Below are 18095 nucleotides of genomic sequence, written 5' to 3'. Positions count from 1 at the left end.
GAAAGGGGAAGTAAACATAATCAGGGACTCATTAATAGAACAAGGACACAGAGCAAATTTTAATCAGAGAGAGGGCCATGGCAAACAAAAAACTTTTGATCTCATGGGGTTTTGATCAGAGCAGTTAATGAAAAACAGATGAATAAATCCGACTTCCATGTAACAACAAATCATGTAAAGTAAACATGTCAAAATACATGGTTAAATGACCACAAATAGGAGCTGTGTTACATTTCTACCAGCAATGCCATTTGAATTGTGTAGCCCTGTTATTAATTGATGCCTTCACTGATTCCAGCTTGCCCCAGATGATGCCTGGAAGTGTCCCCACTGTAAGCAGCTTCAGCAGGGCATGGTGAAGATGAGCCTGTGGACTCTCCCTGACATACTCATCCTCCACCTCAAGCGCTTCCGACAGGTAGGTGAGCCGTAAAGTGGCCTTTGGTGAAGACAGGTACTCCAGTTAAACGTGCATTTGATTATGGTGCTGTTAAAGCTGCAGTAAGTGATATTTTTTTTAATTAAAGAGGCCCTAATTTCAGAGCATTTGAGTTGTGTGGACATGGTCCTCAACATGGAGGCAGCTGAGCTAGCAGCTAACAGTGCTAACTCCATAAACAGCGTTAAACAACAGCAACAGTGCTGACAAAGCTAACGGTGTTAACCAGTGTTAACCAGGGCACAACTTGAGGGTGGGTGCTATGCTTACGTGATGAAGCCAGCCTAATATCAGCAGTTACTTAGCCTTAGGATCCCAGGGCAAAGCAGCAAAGATGAGCTTGCCAGTGGGATACACATGTACACTAACATGTACACATGGCCGGACTTGCTTATCATAACAAATAAAGACTTTATATCTGCTCAGGGCACCATGACGCCACCACATCTTGACATAGCAATAGTGGTTTGCTGCTATATTAATGCTCTGAATGCTCAGAAACTTGAGCAACTGAAAATAACTATGTGCAATGTGAAAGGGGTGACTCACAGAAACTTATCATCAGAAGTTCCCCACAGCTCTACAGTGTGTTTACACATCCTTCAGCCCATTGTTTAGCACAATAGCAAACAAGGAAATTTAGCAACTACTTGTGATCATTAGAACTTTAAAGAGAGTGATATTTCCCTCAGGTATTGAGGCAGACCACATAATGGCTAAAACAAGACTTAAAGAAAACAACAACTCCAAAAAACAACTAAATTAATGCTAATGTTTTCCCAGGTTTGCTGGATATGTGAAAGGGCAACAGTTTGTAATCTGAGTGAACAAATGGCATTCCATGAATGCTGATATAGAGTACAATATCACTGTGACTTTTAACTGTGCATGTATCACTCCACCTTACAGCGGATTACATTAACCGTTAATTAGCCTATTAGAGTGTTGTTTGATCACTGATAGTACTGTTTTGAAGCAGAGTGACCGCTCTTGTCATTTGGAGCTCCGCCTAGATCTTTTCATGGAAAAAACACTGTAGAATGTTTGAGCAATCTTCTTCAAATTTGAAACAAATGTTCATTGATACGTGTGCCTACAGCCCCATAAGGTCATTTACCTGCTCAGATTAAGCCACAGACAGTTATTCATCCATTTTTTATTTTATTTTAGGCAAAATCTTCAATTTTTTACTGACTTCAGAGGCCCATTACTCTGTCTCGGTATCACCTAGATTGCTTCTGACACTTTCACAAGAAACTTCAGAGAGTTTTCTTTCTGGCAAGTCCTCGTGTGCATGTAGTCAGAGCGGTTCAGACGCTACAGTCGTTTTAATTTGGGTATGTCATTTTAGGCGTTTTTGCTACGAAATGGTGGTGGAGTGCAAGTTAAAGGGGAACTAATGGTTGTTTTTTTTTTCCCACCTGGACCCTATTTTCCGACGGAGTACACGGACATACATGGATGCAGAGCTCATTGAAATTGAAGAGCGGACGAGGAGAGAGAGGGAGCAGTATTACTTCGGTAGCACATATACTAAATTTGCAACAGGCAGAGGAACATGTCAGAATCCAGCTAAAGGTAAACACAGACGTTCATTTCTCCTTTCCGTTTTGTTGTCGGATAATTATACTAACAGTCCGACCCTATCAGTGTTAAAAAAAATGCACTTTTAGTGGACATATTCTGATGTTGTTTGACGTTGTCTGAGTGCCCTATTATTTAATATAGCGCACACTCACGGGCTGCAGGCAGGTCAGCCCTAGCTTCGTACTGGAGAAATGTCAAATATTGAACATCCTATCACTCATTTAGACAAAAGTAGATCGGAAAATAGGGCCCAGGTTGAAAAAAACATTAGTTCCACTTAGTTCCAATATTATTGCACATTGCCCATGTTAAAGTGCTAATTGAATTGCACACCGCCCGATTGCACAGGTTTATGAAGTGCTAGTTTATATTGCACAATGCACTATAGCACATACAAATGTGTGTGCAGGTATTATTGCACTTAAATTAGCATACATAGATGTATTTATGTACGCACAATTACACTGAGTTATATACAAGTCTGATGAAGCTGTTAACTTGTAGGGATCACACATGCCACTGAAGTGACAACAAACTCTTACTTAACTGCTAGCACAATAAATGGAAAACATACAGACAAATGACATGATACAAAGCAGCTGACCTGTGGTGTTGTGTAAACCTAGCTCACACAAAGTGTGAAGCTAGTGTGTGTTTATGTGTTGCTTGGGAACAGTCCTGCCCTGGTCCAGTTGCGGAAATATTTGCATCTGCTTAGCAGAATAAATGATTAAGTAAACAAACAAATCATAACCTGTTATTGCTTCTTACTCTTAAATAATAAATGGTGCTTTTAGAACTGTTGTGTAAAAGCAACATGAGCTGCTACGACCAAATCACACCCATGCTAATATCCAGTACAATAGCACTCCTTGTCGTGTCATATTGTCTAATTAACACATTACCCATAACAACTTTACAAGGTGACAGTAAGTATAAATATTGTGCTAACAGCTTGTTCTGCTGCCCTTAAGTGCTCCAGAAAATCAATTAATGCAGCTTTCAGAGGAGCAGAACGGATTATTAGAATTGTATCCATGCTTTTGTATGTTTTGTTGTGCTCTTGGTTTCTGTGAGGAGTGGAAGTTACAAAATAAAGCACTGAATCAATTCAGTAACTAACTGAGTGAAATAAATGCTCTCAGATGAACTGTTGCATCAAATATTCTGCAAAGAAAACATTTCAGGCTATGACAGCTTGAAAAGATATAATGGGTGCTGAATGTCTGCAAGACTGTCAAGTGGACACTGCAAGGCAGAGTGTCGCCTAGTTAGATGGGAATATTGCGGAAATATTTGCATCTGCTTAGCACAACATAAAATCAATAAAATTGCCCGTCCTGAATGTGAACTTCAACAGCCGGTTTTCTTTCCAGCACCCTTGGAGACAGAAGTGTCATTGAAACATAGCTTCTGCCCCCCCCACCCCTCTACCCCCTTTTTTAAAATGTGCGCCAACACACCGTCTGCCACAGGCATTGTCCCTGATCACCATGCATTATTGAAGACGCGTGTTACAGCCCGTCAGCATCCAGCATTGCCTTGTGAATCTCAGCCACCCTCGACATCTCGCAGCTATGAAGCTTTTTAACAACTTCAGTGAGGAAGTATGAAAGGGGTCAACTCACATATCCTCCATCGAGGCGTTGGAGCACATGCACACACACACACACACACACACACACACACACACACACACAGAGTGGTGTTTTGTGCATTCTGACTGTTTATTGAATGCAGGTGTTTACGAATGAGATCAATGGGAAGCATTCTGCTGGTGTTCATCTCTGGGGATAAAGATCACCTGCCAAACAGAAAGAAAATAGACAAGCACTAGTGCTATCTGGTAATTAGAGAAGCACTCGGAGAGCATAGACTTCCACCAAGGCCAATAACGCAATGTTAATTTGTATATCTATCTATCTTCAGTTCCAATCCCAAATGTAATGGGTTCTTCCCTGGCCCGTGCTACACCTCTCCACCAAGTTTTGTGAAAATTGGGCTGGTAGTTTTTCCATAATCATGCTGACAAGCAAACCAAATTGAAAATATAACCTCCGCTGCAGAGGTAATAATTACCTGCAGCGTGACAGCCACTGATGCTGTGCTGTCTTCCTCCGCAGAGGGCATGACTGCCATGTCCAGGATTTTATCCTCACTGCTGGGCTATATACAGCAGGTCAGCAAATCCACATCCCTGGTAAAATAAACCAATGCTTTGCCTCAGCAAAATGTGTTGTTTGATGGAGACTCAGACTAGGTACTGTAGGTTGTACCAGTGTCAACATCAAAGCCTCCCTGTTTAGGTTTTCAAGGTGTAGCTATCTCCGAAAGCTATGTGCCAATTCAACACTAAGTGTACTTGTAAGTGTGTTTTTGAAATAAGAAGACATTTTGACATGTCACACTGCGAGGAGCACAGGTGTGAATGATAAAATTCATGATGAATACAATTGACGGCCATCCAGAATGCTCCAGTGTCAGGGTCTCTGTTTTGTGCGTGCTGGCTCACTGTGACACTGTAATAGCTTATGGGAGCACTTGAATAGAAAAGTGGCATCATTAATATTTAAGTAACACTTGCTTTTCCTGCTGTGACGAGTTAAAATGTCTACAGTGGAAAAAAAGGTTTATGCTTCAAACGCACCAACAATAATAACAGCCCTCTACCTGTAATACACAGTCACACACAGTCACATCTGGCCCGCTATGTCATTCTCTGGGAAAAACTCCAACACATTAGCAGTCACAGGGGACTCGTTAGTGTCCCCACATGTCTGACATCAGGTACGTCCACACATAGTGGCTGCAGTGGCACGAGCTGCTGCCCTGTTTCCTGTTTGGTAAAGTTTGGTTTAAGTGCCTCTACAGACTGAATAATTATCTTTATGCTGCTGCTGTTCTGCTTCATTCTGGCAATCATTTCTTTCAGTGACTGACTGGAGGAGAAAATCTGCACTTCTCAATACACATTTCTTTTTTGTATGTGTGTGAATGAACCATACCTAATCTGCCTTTAATTATATTGTGGGTGATTCCCTCAGCAGCTATGTTTGCTGTTTCCAAAACTGTACAGTGTGACCATTTAATTCCTAATTTGTCCTTGTTTAATTAGCAGGTCAGTAATGAATGCAGCATATGGATGCGTAAAGTGTGTGATGGATGCAAGCAAAACACAAACTGTAACCTAAACCAGGTGATGGAGGCCTGGGAGGGAGAGAGGAGGAGATGTTTGAGACAAAGCCATTTAATTAGGCTGAGTAGTGTACTAACGTTTCCTGATGTCGGTCCTTACTCTGACCATTAGCTCCTCAGTCAGGAAACCAAACCAGCCATACAAGCAAAAGGCTGGAGGCTTAAATTGTTGAACTGAAAGTCTGTATTACTAACTGGAGATGTGGGGTTTTGGACTTATTTTTCAGTTGTCTTTCTCACACAAAACTGCTGCTGCTGTCCAGCGTTCACTGCACTGCCTTTATTAACATTTTGATCATTCTTTTTTAAATCAGTCTCTTTTGAGTCCCCCAGTTTTAATGACTCATATACAACAAGGGGATATTATACTCTGTTGAGAGAATTTTCTCGTCTCTATGTTAAACATACTGTTTAGAGGTGCTAATTGTCCAAGTGTATGCAAATGCAAGTTAGGATTTTGGGGAATATAGTGGCTGACAAAATATTCATAATTGTTGTAATTGGTTTATAATCACCTGAAACTAAGGGTTGTTGTTTTTGTTACCTTAGATCATGGGGTGTCAAACTCATTAAAGTTCATGCGCTACATAGAGCCCAATTTGATCTCAAGTGGGCCAGACCAGTGAAGCACCTGCATAATAACCTGAAAATAACAAAGCCTTTAAATATTTTATTTTCCCTTTGTTTAAAGAAGTAACAATACAAGTAGCTTTCTGAAAACGTTAACAATTAATGAACAATCCATTTTCAAAACAGATGATGAACAACCTGAGATGAAAGCTGAAGGATGAAAGAAAAACAAGCGCAATTTTAACAATATGTCTGTTTTTCAGCAAACTCACCCCCAGAGTATGGCTTTGATGATGACGCTGTTTCGTTAGCAATATGGTAGCGAGCTTTCACAGGTGCAATGCTGATCTCTCAACTAAAACTAAAACCAGACTTATGTTTCCTCACACCTGTCAACGATTAATCTTCTCTGCTCTTGGTTGATCTTGCAAGTTGTTTGATTTTTCACCATAATGAGTTTGAGCGTGGGGCTAAATATAAAATTCCTTGAGCACTGTAAGGAGCTGTGGGCATACCAAGCTTACTGGCTTCCCATTTACCTTTGTGAAGAAATAGGAACTGATTCATTTGAACAAATAGGAATAGCCATGCATTATTCTCTGCAATTCTAACATGTTTCATTGAGCTGGCCGTATGTTTGACACCCCTGCCTTAGAATGAGCCCTTTACATCTACATATAGAGCAGGTCCTTGTCTAAGTAGTCTGCTATGTCACTCTACAGTAGCCCAGAATGGACAAACCAAACACTGGCTCTAGACAGAGCCATTTGCATTTTTGCATTGGCTACCATAGCTCTCTGACAGGCTTGCCTTACAGTAGAAGTTTCAGTTAGTTGCAATCTGCAACATCACCTCTAGATGGCACTAAATCCTAAACACAAGACCTTTAAATGACTGCCCATCAAATTATCTGTGCACGTTCCTGTCTGATGGCCAAAGGTCAACCAGGGTGTATCAGTTCATGGCAGGCACTGCCTGTAAAAGTTTATCTAGCACCATTCTACCTCCCACACAACCTCTGGCTCATTTTTCATGCAAAAAAAAACCAAACATTTTTGCAGCCAAGGGAATGTCCAAGCTATGCCTCCACTTTTGCCCAGTGCTTGATTGGCACCCCTCTGCCTCCTCTCACAAGCAGATGGCATCATGTGGAGCCCTGAGCTTAGTCAGGCTCCATGAGTCAAACCCCAGCCAGACTCTTTCCTCTTCTGACCAAGATGATGATTCTCAGGCTCCTTGTTATAATTCAGTCAGTCACTCTGTTGAACTCTGGGCTGAGGAACAGTTGTGCACAGGAGACTTACCCAGAAGCCATTGATCCACACAACACAGTTTCTAAGGTTGTGGGGGCATGCAGGACCTTGCATCATGATAAGGTGTCAGTCCCAGGTGGGGAAAGGGTCTTCGATTGTAAAAGGAAAACCCATACTGAATCACACTGTGCAGAAAACTGCTGCTGCTTGTCTCGTAGTGGCTTCAAATCTTCTTGCATGTCTAGTCAATAGTAATCACATGCAGGAGTACAACAGGAAGTCATAAGCAAAGTTTTTTTTAGTTTCTTTAGTTTAGTGCAGTATTTTTATGCAACCTTTACAACTCAAAGTCATTACTTCTTACTTTTGTACATAAATTGTATAGTTTTAAAGTCCACCATATCTCTAAATTTGAGAGCATGTGGGTTAATAAATAATTTGTTGGTTGGTTCATGATAATTATCTCTGTTTACCATTCTTGTAGCTCTCCTGTGTAGCATAAAAGTTGGATTTGTGTGTATATATAAAGAGATTTTTGTGATTTGTTTCTATACATATTGTGTGTAGTCCATCATCATGCTTCAGTGTTTCAACCTATTGACTCCTGTGCAGCTAGTTTTCTTCCCCATGTGATTCCTGAGTCTTTGACATGTCAGTTTTATGCCTCTGCACCGGTGATAGCCAAGGCCAGAGGCATTATGTTCTTGGGTTGTCCTTCCATATGTTCATCTGTCACATTTTTGTGAACACGATACTCCAAGAATGCCGTGAGGGAATTTCTTTACATTTGGCACAAATGTCTTCTTGGACTCAATGATGAACTGATTAGTTTTTGGTGGTCATAGATCAAAGGTCAAGGTCACTGTGATCTCATCTGTCTCATACTAGTGAACGTGATATTCGAAGAACACCTTGAGGGAATTTCTTCAATTTTGGCACAAACATTCACTCTGAATCAAGGATAGCTGGTTAGAATTTGGTGGTCAAAGTTCAGTCACAGTGACCTTGTCCGTCACATACTGGTGAAAGCGATATCTTATGAATACCTTGAGGGAATTTTCTCGAATTTGGCACAAGCCCCCGCTTGAACTGTAGGAAGAACTGATTAGAATTTAGTGCTTGAGGGTCAAAGATCAAGGTCACGGGGCGTCAGTAGAGTAGTGGATAGTGCCGGCACCCCATGTACAGAGGCGATGCGTCGCTGCAGCGGTCGCAGGTTCGACTCCAGCTTGCAACCCTTTGCTGCATGTCAACCCCCGCTCTCTCTCTCTCACCCCATCTCACTCTATCCTGTCCATTAAAGGCAAAAAGCCCCCAAAAAAAACAAAAACACTTTTCTGGCCACTACTCAGTGTCATAATTCAGGAATAGAAGGGAAGACATTTGGTCAGACACTGAAATGGTGACACTAATCTTGCTGATTGTATAGATAGAAATGTGTGTGAAGCATCCATGTTTTTTCACAGACATGGATGTAAATCGTAAGTGCAACTGGTGTGGTGTCCAAAGGCATACAACCATGAGGCACTTATTCTAATTTTAATTTTATTTGCTGCAACTTTCATTTGAAAGCTCTTAATTCAATTTAGTGATACATTTATTTCTGTATGGTCCACCCCTCATAGATTTTCATGTAAAGATGTGTGTTATTTTTCATACCTGAACATATGCATATGACTGGGGTATGTTGAAACAGGTAGGCGAGCGAAGGAACAAGCTGTCAACCCTGGTGCGTTTCCCCCTGACTGGTTTGGACATGGCCCCCCATGTGGTAAAGAGGAGTCAAAGTATGAGGAACCTGCACCTAGGGGCCTGGCAACAGCCTTGGAAGCAGCCCTCAGGCCAACACCACCAACCTGCTGACATGAGCCTCCCCCACGACTATCTGTATGACCTCTACGCTGTGTGTAACCATCATGGAGGAATGCACGGAGGCCATTATACTGGTATGGAATTTGGTGGTAAATACTTCACTATGTAGTAACCCTGTCTGTCGGTTTCAGTCGGTTTTCTTTGTTACACTGTCAAATGAATGAACATGTGCTGAAACAATTAATCTATTTGTTGCTTATCTGACAGAAAATGCATATATATTTATATCAGCTAAGATAGTAACATTATGTGAATGCACCTTTGCAAAGATGAGCATTTGTTTACTGTCCTTGACGTCATACCACTGAAAACAAATTGACTACAGTAGGTGTTTATTTTTTCTGGCTGTTGATCAGACCAGCATTTTCACATGCATCATCAAATAATCTTAGGTGGAACTTAATTGTTTTTTAATTGTTTCAAGTGAATAACTTCCTTTCCAGTCTATAATTTGTTTATTCGCTGATGCTTAATTATGTAAAACACATCAAACTGCTGCACTTAAATGCTAACTGATTTTCAGTTTTGAGTGCTCATATCGACTCCTTTGTAGCACATCTATATTTTTCTAACAGTATGATCCCAGTTTCTTTCACATTTAATGATCAGCTTTCCCAAATAGCCCAACATGCTTTTTCATGTTTGAAAAGAAAGCTAGGAGCCCGGAGAGGTGGGATTATGTTGTGATCAGGATCCAGAACAAATCTAAGGATAACAACTGCATCTTGCAGCAGAGAGCAGAGAGAACAGATATTGTCACACCCTGTTCAGAGAGTCAAAGTCAGTGAGGAGGAGTTCAAGTAGAGATTTCTAAATTTCACTTTGCTGATGCCTCCAGTAAAATGTACTGGGCCAATGAATTTGACTAGCTGTAACTTATCATTTATTAAATTCAATAAATTCATCTTTTACATTCAAAACAAACTTAATCCCACTAGGGGCAATTAGTTTAGTCCCAAACAGCTTATACACAGAGCTTAAACCTTAGTATTAAAGCTATGGAAACCCTTCTTCTAAAGTTGTGAAGAGCAGTTCTTTGAAGTCCTCCTCCACTCAGACATGTGTTTTTCTTTTGTTAATTGCCCCTAAAATGTCAAGCCTTGACTATTCTGACTTGTATCTGTGCAAAATTTGTAATTAAAGAGGTGTTTTCACATTCCTCTACTGAAGGGGGTGATGTTTGTGCACTTTCCTATAATCTGCAAATCAGATGTACCTGGGGCAAACTAGATTAGGTTCTTCAAAAATAAGAAAGCCGATTGCTGTCTAATATGGGACACATATATTTACAGGGGAACAGACTTCAATACAGCACTAGCAGAGAAACCTGAAACTGCCAGCGCAGAGTGAACTTGTCAGTGCAAAGATCAGCATCAGCAGAGTAAGCATTAGCATAGTGAAAGCTTTGACAGTAAACATGGTAGAGTATGCACTTTTTAAGGTAAACTGGACCCAAAAACCCATCATTGCAGCTTTGTTTTATACTTCACAACCATTAATACTGTGTCAGCCACAGCCAGATAGCCTACAAGCTAACATATAACATAAACAAATGAAGGATACTAACTACACTTGCCATTCTGATGCGTGTGCTAGTCGCTCATTTTGGTACGCACCAGACTCCACATTTGAGTCTGGATTTGACTGAGGCTCAAACATTTAGAGCTGAATAATTCTGATGTTTATTCTAAGGTCTAACTGTTCCTAGCAAGAGCAGTGCTGAACAAAGGGAAATGCTCTGGCAAAACCTCAGGCCCCTCTTCAGAATTTTTTTTAACTGTTATGTGGGAAAAGTGCAGAAAACTGCAGTGCCATGAATGGCCATTTGAGGTTGGTTCTAAAAGCGAGTAAATCCCCATAGGCCCCATGTGAAAATGCCGAACTTTACAGCACAAATAAGCATGTTTACACTCTGGTATAAAAAATAGTTTTGCTTTCTATAGCAAATATTCCCCTCATGACAACAGTGCGAGGGTGAATTTCTATATAACTCAAACATTGACATTTTATTGAGGCTTTAAGTTACACACAAGCAAGACTAAGGCCCCTTAAAGTGACTGTTTGTGGATAGTGCTCTCAGGCTCTGCGTAAGATCCACCCCTCGCTCCTTCACACCTCCACCCTCTCATCCAAATATGGTCACTTCTGATTCCAGAAAACCAAGATGACCGGGACCGAAATGCCAAATTGGAAGCTTCCAAACGGGAGTCCACAAACCAATGGGTGATATTGCAGTAGCCACATTCATTATTTTATACAGTCTACAATTTTTATATACTTTAAAATATGTTTGAAGGGGGACTTCAAAGTTAAATTACATTGCCTTTATCAGCAGATGGCGTTTACGTCATCTGCCCCCTCATACAACCATCTTTTTGATGGTTGTATGAGGGGGTCCAATAAGTTACTGCAGAATCTCACTGTCTCATTGTGTTAGCCAGTGTTGGTTGGGTGGTAGTAATACCTTTTTATTATTCAGTAACTTTGGGTATTTTCAGTGAATGCTGAAACCTAATGAGGTTTTCAAAAAGATGAGATGTTTTAAAAGTCCTTTTGATGAGCAGTGCCACATCCTGTGGGAGTGAGAAAATCCCATCAAGGAAAAAGTCTTTTTCATTATTCAAACCTGACAAACATTCTGAAAAACATTTTTTCAGATCTTCCAGGACTAAACTGCATAGCATAGACATAGAAATATAGTATTTTAGCCCTGGAAAAATGGCTTGAAAAGTGTCCATTTGGATAAAAATCTTTTTGGGTGTCTAATGACCACTAGACATTGGCTGTATGAACTCTGGTCTTTCCCAGTACCCTCACCGGCAGTAATTGCAAGTAGTCAAGGATGTCCTTACATATGTGATGTATTTTCAGTAATTGCTAACAGTGCCCCATCGGCACTTAAGTCTGCTGGTGCATCAAGGATTTAGGACCACTAACAAGTTCATCCCCTCATTCACCTTAATAAGTGGCCCCCAGTCACCTAAACTTCAATTATATGCTTTTTTATATTTTATTTTCACATAAAGTGTCATGAACAGCCATACAGAATCACAAGTACAGTAATAACAAAATAATTTAACAGAATAAAGTGGTGGACTTAAAAATAAAACCTTTTCCTGACACAGTCTGAAGCAGTCACTTCCATCGCTAGTCTAGAAATACATCCGTCCAGCTTTTGGGGGACACAGTCCAGTATGTAGGCAATAAGTTCAGATGACTGGCAGAATGGAAAACTTGACCCACACAGATGAGGGAACAACAGGTCTGTAATAGGAGAGGATGGCTGGCAAAGACACACAGCGCTGAGGCGAACATGTAGCAGTATTGGAGACAGCAGGAGATGAGGAAGGTGAAGATGTCCTCGCTGTGACAGCTTGCTCAGACAGTTTCATCTTGTCTCTGGGTCCTCCATGGCATGGAGGTGGAAATGGGAGCCGCATGCACTTTAATAAAATTGATGGGTGAAGCCTTAGAATTTGTACATTCGGTATTACCTGACAGGTGGACAAATGAACAGACAGAAGCAAATCCTCCATACTGAAACTTTACATATGAGTTGAAGGGGTGGTTAGTGGAGGGTTTTCTGTATGTGATGTGTATGTGTACCATATCTACGTTGTCTCTACGTGATATCTAAGTCTTGTTTTGTCAAGTTTGGACCACTTCTTTAGCACTGTTTTTTAAAGGTCCAGTATGTGAGATCTATGGGGATTTAGTGGCATCTAGCAGTGTGGATTGCAAAATGCAACCAGCTGAAATTCATTCAGTGTTCATTGTTCAGGAGGTTTTTACCAGGAGCCAAATTATCCACAGAGGTCTCTTCCTCTCCAAGACAAACAGACCAGGTGGTCGAAACAAGTATAAACACAGAATAAAGTACTTTCGTGTTACAAATCAGTGTTTCTCCTGCCTTGTTTGGCACATTACATGTTGGCCGCTAGCCCAGCACCTGCTAAAGTGTGCACACATTCTTCTGATCCAGACGTTCAGGAGGTTTTTACTGTGAGCGAAATTATCAGCAGAGGTCTCTTCCTCTTACTCTAAAGCAGTTTGGCGTGTCACAGATGGGCTGCTAGCCTAGCACCTGCTAAAGTGTACTCACCTTTTTTCTCTGATAACTAAAGGTCCAGAGGTGCTAGTTTTTACTGGGAGCTGAATTATCTTCAGAGGTCTCTTCCTCTCTAAAACAAATGGACCCAGTGATTTAAACAGGTAAAAACTCTGCGTAAAGCAGTCTCATGTTGCAATGCTGTCATCACAGAGGAGCTTCTAACTGCGGTGGCCAAAGTGAAAATGCAAATGGATCGATCTAGAGCCAGTGTTTTATTTGTCTGCTCTGGGTTACTGTAGAAGCAAGGCAGTGCAACATGGCGATCTCCGTTGATATAAATGGCTCATTCTAAGGTAACGGAAACACAATTCTTATTTTCAGGTGATTATACGCAAAAGAAAACATACCTATTATATTATATTCTATGTCTGTCAATATATCCCCTTTAATCCTACACTCTGGACCTTTAAGTAAAGCAGATTTACTTACTTAAAATGTGTTGTACAAGTTAGAGGGTAAGGCTGGCAACAACAAATCTTACGACAAGTTGAAACCAGCTATGAATTTAACCTGTTTTTTTTTGTTTGTTTTTTGTATAACCCAAGCTTGATATAATGAACATGCAGCAAAAGTGAAGTTTTGCTTGACATTAAGTTAGCACTTTTTCATGTTTGCTATGAAGTTACGTATGTCCATGGTTTATACTTGTTGTCATTTTCTAATCCAGCATACTGTAGGAACTCAGTGGACGGACAGTGGTACAGCTACGATGACAGCAGTGTTGACTTGGTGCCAGAGGAGGAAGTCTGTACCAGAGGAGCCTACATCCTTTTCTACCAGAGACGCAACACCATTCCTCCATGGTCAGCCAGTTGCTCCATCAGAGGTATGCTATCAAATGGCGAGCAAAAAGAGAAACACACATTATTTAATAGATTTCAAAAAAGGACATGGGCGTGTCTGTTAGAACAAAAACGTTTTAAATAATGTTTTCACAACACACACTTCTTACATGTTCTCTGAGCCATCTGAGAGCTGCAGGTGAGAGAGCTGCCTGACACAGAGTCTGGTGGAACTTACTTAAATAAATCAGCTGATTAAACATTAGCCATATTTGTTTTAACATCCACCATTTATGTGAGCTACAGTGTGGACATCGTGCAAATTTAGGCTTATTGATCTTGTTTTTGCTGGACCTGCTCAACACACATTTGTCATTTGTACACACCGCCTTTAAAAAGTTTGTTCTCTCCACTCCCAAAAGCTTGGTCGAGTGTCCTCTTTACAAATGGATGTGATTTTGTATGGAGGGTTTCTTTTGTACAAGGAGAACAAAACACTGAACAACGGGTCAACCAAACTGAAGACTGAAAAGCGATAAAGAGACAACGATACCTCCGAGTAACACTTAAATAAGAAAAGGAGAAATCACCAGTCAATCTAACAACTGAGTTGACTGCAGGGGGCCTAAAGAATAACGGGTTCCCAAGCAATTTAGAACCCAAGTGCACCGTTGTGGTTCAATGATGATCAAGGTTCACTTGAGTGTTTCTGGACAGCTGTTTTGTTCCATCATGTGATCTTGTGGGGACATCGACTTGATAGAAGTTTCAATCAATTCTTCTTTTGGGGCCAAAGCTCTTTCAAATGTAAATAATTGCTGTTTTGTATCTTCTCCACAGGGCTTATTCCTGAACACTAAAACATATACCGTAAAGCAGAGATGAAATAGTATGGAAATTTCAAATCATCAAATCTCTTTTTTTCGGCATATGTGTCCTTTTTTATCACTTTGTGTCCCAACAGAAAAATTCAGAGGTTTTTGCAGGTCCATGAACGCAGCACAGGTGGATTTCTTCCTCAGCAGCAGTGTGTGGAGTTTTAGTCAGGGAATGAATGTTTGATGAGTCAATCTGATCAGAGCTGATCAGATTAGACTGATGGATGATGGGAGCAGCTGCTGTAGATATGAGTGAAAGCAAACTTTTAGACCCAGCCCAGTAGATGGTCAAATTTAATTTTAATTGCACCTGGTGTTCTGCTTCTCCGTCTGTGCTATGAGTATGCACCGCATTCCTGTGTGGAGCAGTGACCAACTGAGCGATTTACATGTTTAAACAGTGCTTCTAATGAACGGTCCAGGTCCAAAAATAAATAAATAAATACATGACGGCAGATGGTGTTATAGTGGCGGGCTTCCACAAATAAATAAATATTTGGGAAACCCTACAGTGATCAGTATTATCACAAAATTGTTAAAATATGCAAAAAAAAAAGCTAAAAAAAAAAAAAAGGTACTAATACACACACTGAAACATTTCACTAAGTTTTATTTTGAAAACCACAAATTAAATTAGCAGCACCATGCACTCTTTGTTTGCATACACATTAAAATGATAACTTAGTCAACACTTTATGTGAAAGAAAACCACATCAAATGTGCATCAGCATTAGCGATTGTCTGTCTTTGAAACATTTCCTTCAGTGTCTGTGTCATTGTTAATGAGGACAAAGGACCAGTAGTATCACTGGTTTGCCTGCTGCACACCCACTCTGTATACAGGGGGATAGCAAAACAAACCCATGTTGCACACTGCGCCTGCAGCTAAGGCTGTTGCTAAATTTGGTAGATGATTGACAGTATTTACCGTGAGTTTTTCAAAGACTTGCAATCAAATATGGTTTTAATGATATTTCAAATTTCAGGAATTTTAAATTGTTATGTTGTGACACAGGTAACCATTTCATCCCGGCTGTATAGTTCCATAACCTTCAGAATAATTCAGAGATTTCTTTGTAGAGCTGAGCAACAAATAATGTAATAACAAACAGATAAAGAAAGGAACACAGTAGGAACACTACACTGTGTTCTCCATGTTTCAAAGCCTTTATGGTTTCAGTTGTCACATTTCACAGTAAATTATTCTGACTAGTCAAAAAGATCCATCAATAAAATATAACTAAGGTTGCACAGAAATGCTAAACAATGCACCAGAAAATAGAAGCAATCAAATTTGACAGTTACCAACTTACCAACTCGTTGTATGTGCAGGACTGTAACAGATGCAGGCTACGATATTCACTTGGCCAGCTCCTATAAAATATAAATACAGCACTGCACATAATGGAGAGGAGTGAGCAGAAGAAGATCAGCTGTTAACCGCACTGGTATTGACTTTATAAAGGTTCATTTTAAAATGTGAAGTGTCCTCTATAATGCCAGCTTCACCAATTATCCTCCTTAGTGAGTTGCTATGATACTGGTTCAGAGTCACAGCATGTTGGTACAAACACAAATTGGCAATTTGCTGAGTTTGAAGAGTTTTATATATGAGGCAGAAAAAACACCCTGAAGAATTCTCGCTGTACACTTTCTCTTACAGTCCATACATAATATAGAACATACATAATATAGAATACATTAATCACTTGAAAAAAAAAATATCTGGTGATAGAACTTTATATATTGACAAATATTGAAAAGAAAAGTTGTAGTCATTTGACAGAGTGTCTTTTTGCCCCCACATATTTTTATGCCTCCACACCAGCGATAGCCGTGGACGGAGGCATTGTTTTTTAGGTTGTCCGCCCATCCGCCCCATGCTTGTGAACACAATATTTCAAGAACACCTCAAAGGACTTTCTTCAAATTTGGCACAAATGTCCACTTGGACTTAACAACGAAGTGATTAGTTTTTGATGGTCATAAGTCAAAGGTCAATGTCACTGTGACCTTTTCTGTTTCATTCTCATGAACGTGATTTCTCAAGAACATCCTAAGGGAATTTCTTATAATTTGGCACAAACATTCACTTGGGCTGTGTCCGAAATCATTCACTACTCCCTACTCCCTACTCACTATATAGGGAATTCCCTATATAGAGGACTATATAGTGAGCTCATTAAAACACTTTCGGAGGGAAATTCTTCTAATTTGTCACAAATGTTAACTTGGACTTTACAATGAACTGATTAGTTTTGATGGTCAAAGGTCAAGGTCACTGTGACGTTGTCTCTGTTATTCATATGAATGTGATTTCTCAAGAAGACCCTGAGGCAATTTCTTAAAATTTGGCACAAACATTCACCTGGACTCAGTGATTAACTGATTAGATTTTGATTGTCATAGGTCAAAGGTCAAGGTTTATGTGGCCTCATCTGTCTCATTCTTGTGAATGTGATATCTCAAGAACACCTTTTGGAATTCCTTCATATTTGGCAAAATAATTTAGTTGGACTCAACAATGAACTGATTAGTTACTGATGATCATAGGTAAAAGGTCAAGGTCACTGTGTCCTTTTCTGTCTCATTCTTGTGAACATGAAATCTCAAGAATACCTTCAAAGAATATCTTCAAATTTGGCACAAACATTCACTTGGACTGAACGATGAATTAATTAGATTTTACTGGTCAAAGGTCAAGGTCACTGTGACCTTGGCTGTCTCATTCTTGTGAATGTGATATCTCAAGAATGCAGGTAGGAAGAATGACTGAAGAATAAACTGATTAGAATTTTGTGGTCAAAGGTCAAGGACAGTATGACCTCACAATATATGTTTTTGACCATAATTATGACAAAACTTGACACAAATGTCTAATAGGATAAAATCATAAAGTGATGACAATTTATGTCTATAAGGCCAAAGGTTAACTTCACTGTGACATCATAATGCCCTACAAAAACACTTTCCTGGCCATTACTAAATGCCATAACTCAGGAACAGAAGGGGAGACATTTGGTCAGATACTGAATTGGTGACACTGATCTTTGGTGTCCATCTTGAAACTGTGCCGATTGTATAGATCTTCTGTGCTGCCGGGTTGAAGACGTGTGTGAAGCATCCATGCTTTCACAGACATGGATGTAAACTGTAAGAGAACAGAAATGTCTTTAAGAGACACTTTACTGGTGCTAGGAGGCAAACATCTGCAGGGTAGTAATTCTAGTTATCATTGTGACAAAGGTTTTTGGCTTCAATAACAAGAAATACTCCTCCAGAAATAACTTGGACAGCAGCCTGCAATTACCTAATGACACCCCCATGGTGTATATTAATTGTGACCCAACAATGTCAAACAAATGCTTGAAGGCACCGTTGGGAGAGCAGAGAGCAGCTAGTAAATTA

At 40.1% G+C, this 18095-nt stretch overlaps 1 protein-coding gene across 1 annotated transcript in view; it reads left to right on the top strand.

Annotated features, from left to right (window-relative positions):
- Positions 1–18095, top strand: part of usp43a (ubiquitin specific peptidase 43a) — a 192108-nt gene that overhangs the window by 156888 nt on the left and 17125 nt on the right. Inside the window, exons 12-14 of the mRNA XM_078165179.1 lie at positions 299–422; positions 8745–8990; positions 13695–13853. Of these exons, the coding sequence (XP_078021305.1) occupies positions 299–422; positions 8745–8990; positions 13695–13853 (529 nt within the window). The remainder of the gene's footprint in view (positions 1–298; positions 423–8744; positions 8991–13694; positions 13854–18095) is intronic.

The sequence above is a fragment of the Epinephelus lanceolatus genome, chromosome 3 (assembly GCF_041903045.1).
Source record: "Epinephelus lanceolatus isolate andai-2023 chromosome 3, ASM4190304v1, whole genome shotgun sequence".
In the NCBI taxonomy this organism is placed as follows: domain Eukaryota; kingdom Metazoa; phylum Chordata; class Actinopteri; order Perciformes; family Serranidae; genus Epinephelus; species Epinephelus lanceolatus.
Note: the sequence above shows the minus strand (reverse complement) of the source record. Positions and strands in the feature narration are given on the sequence as shown.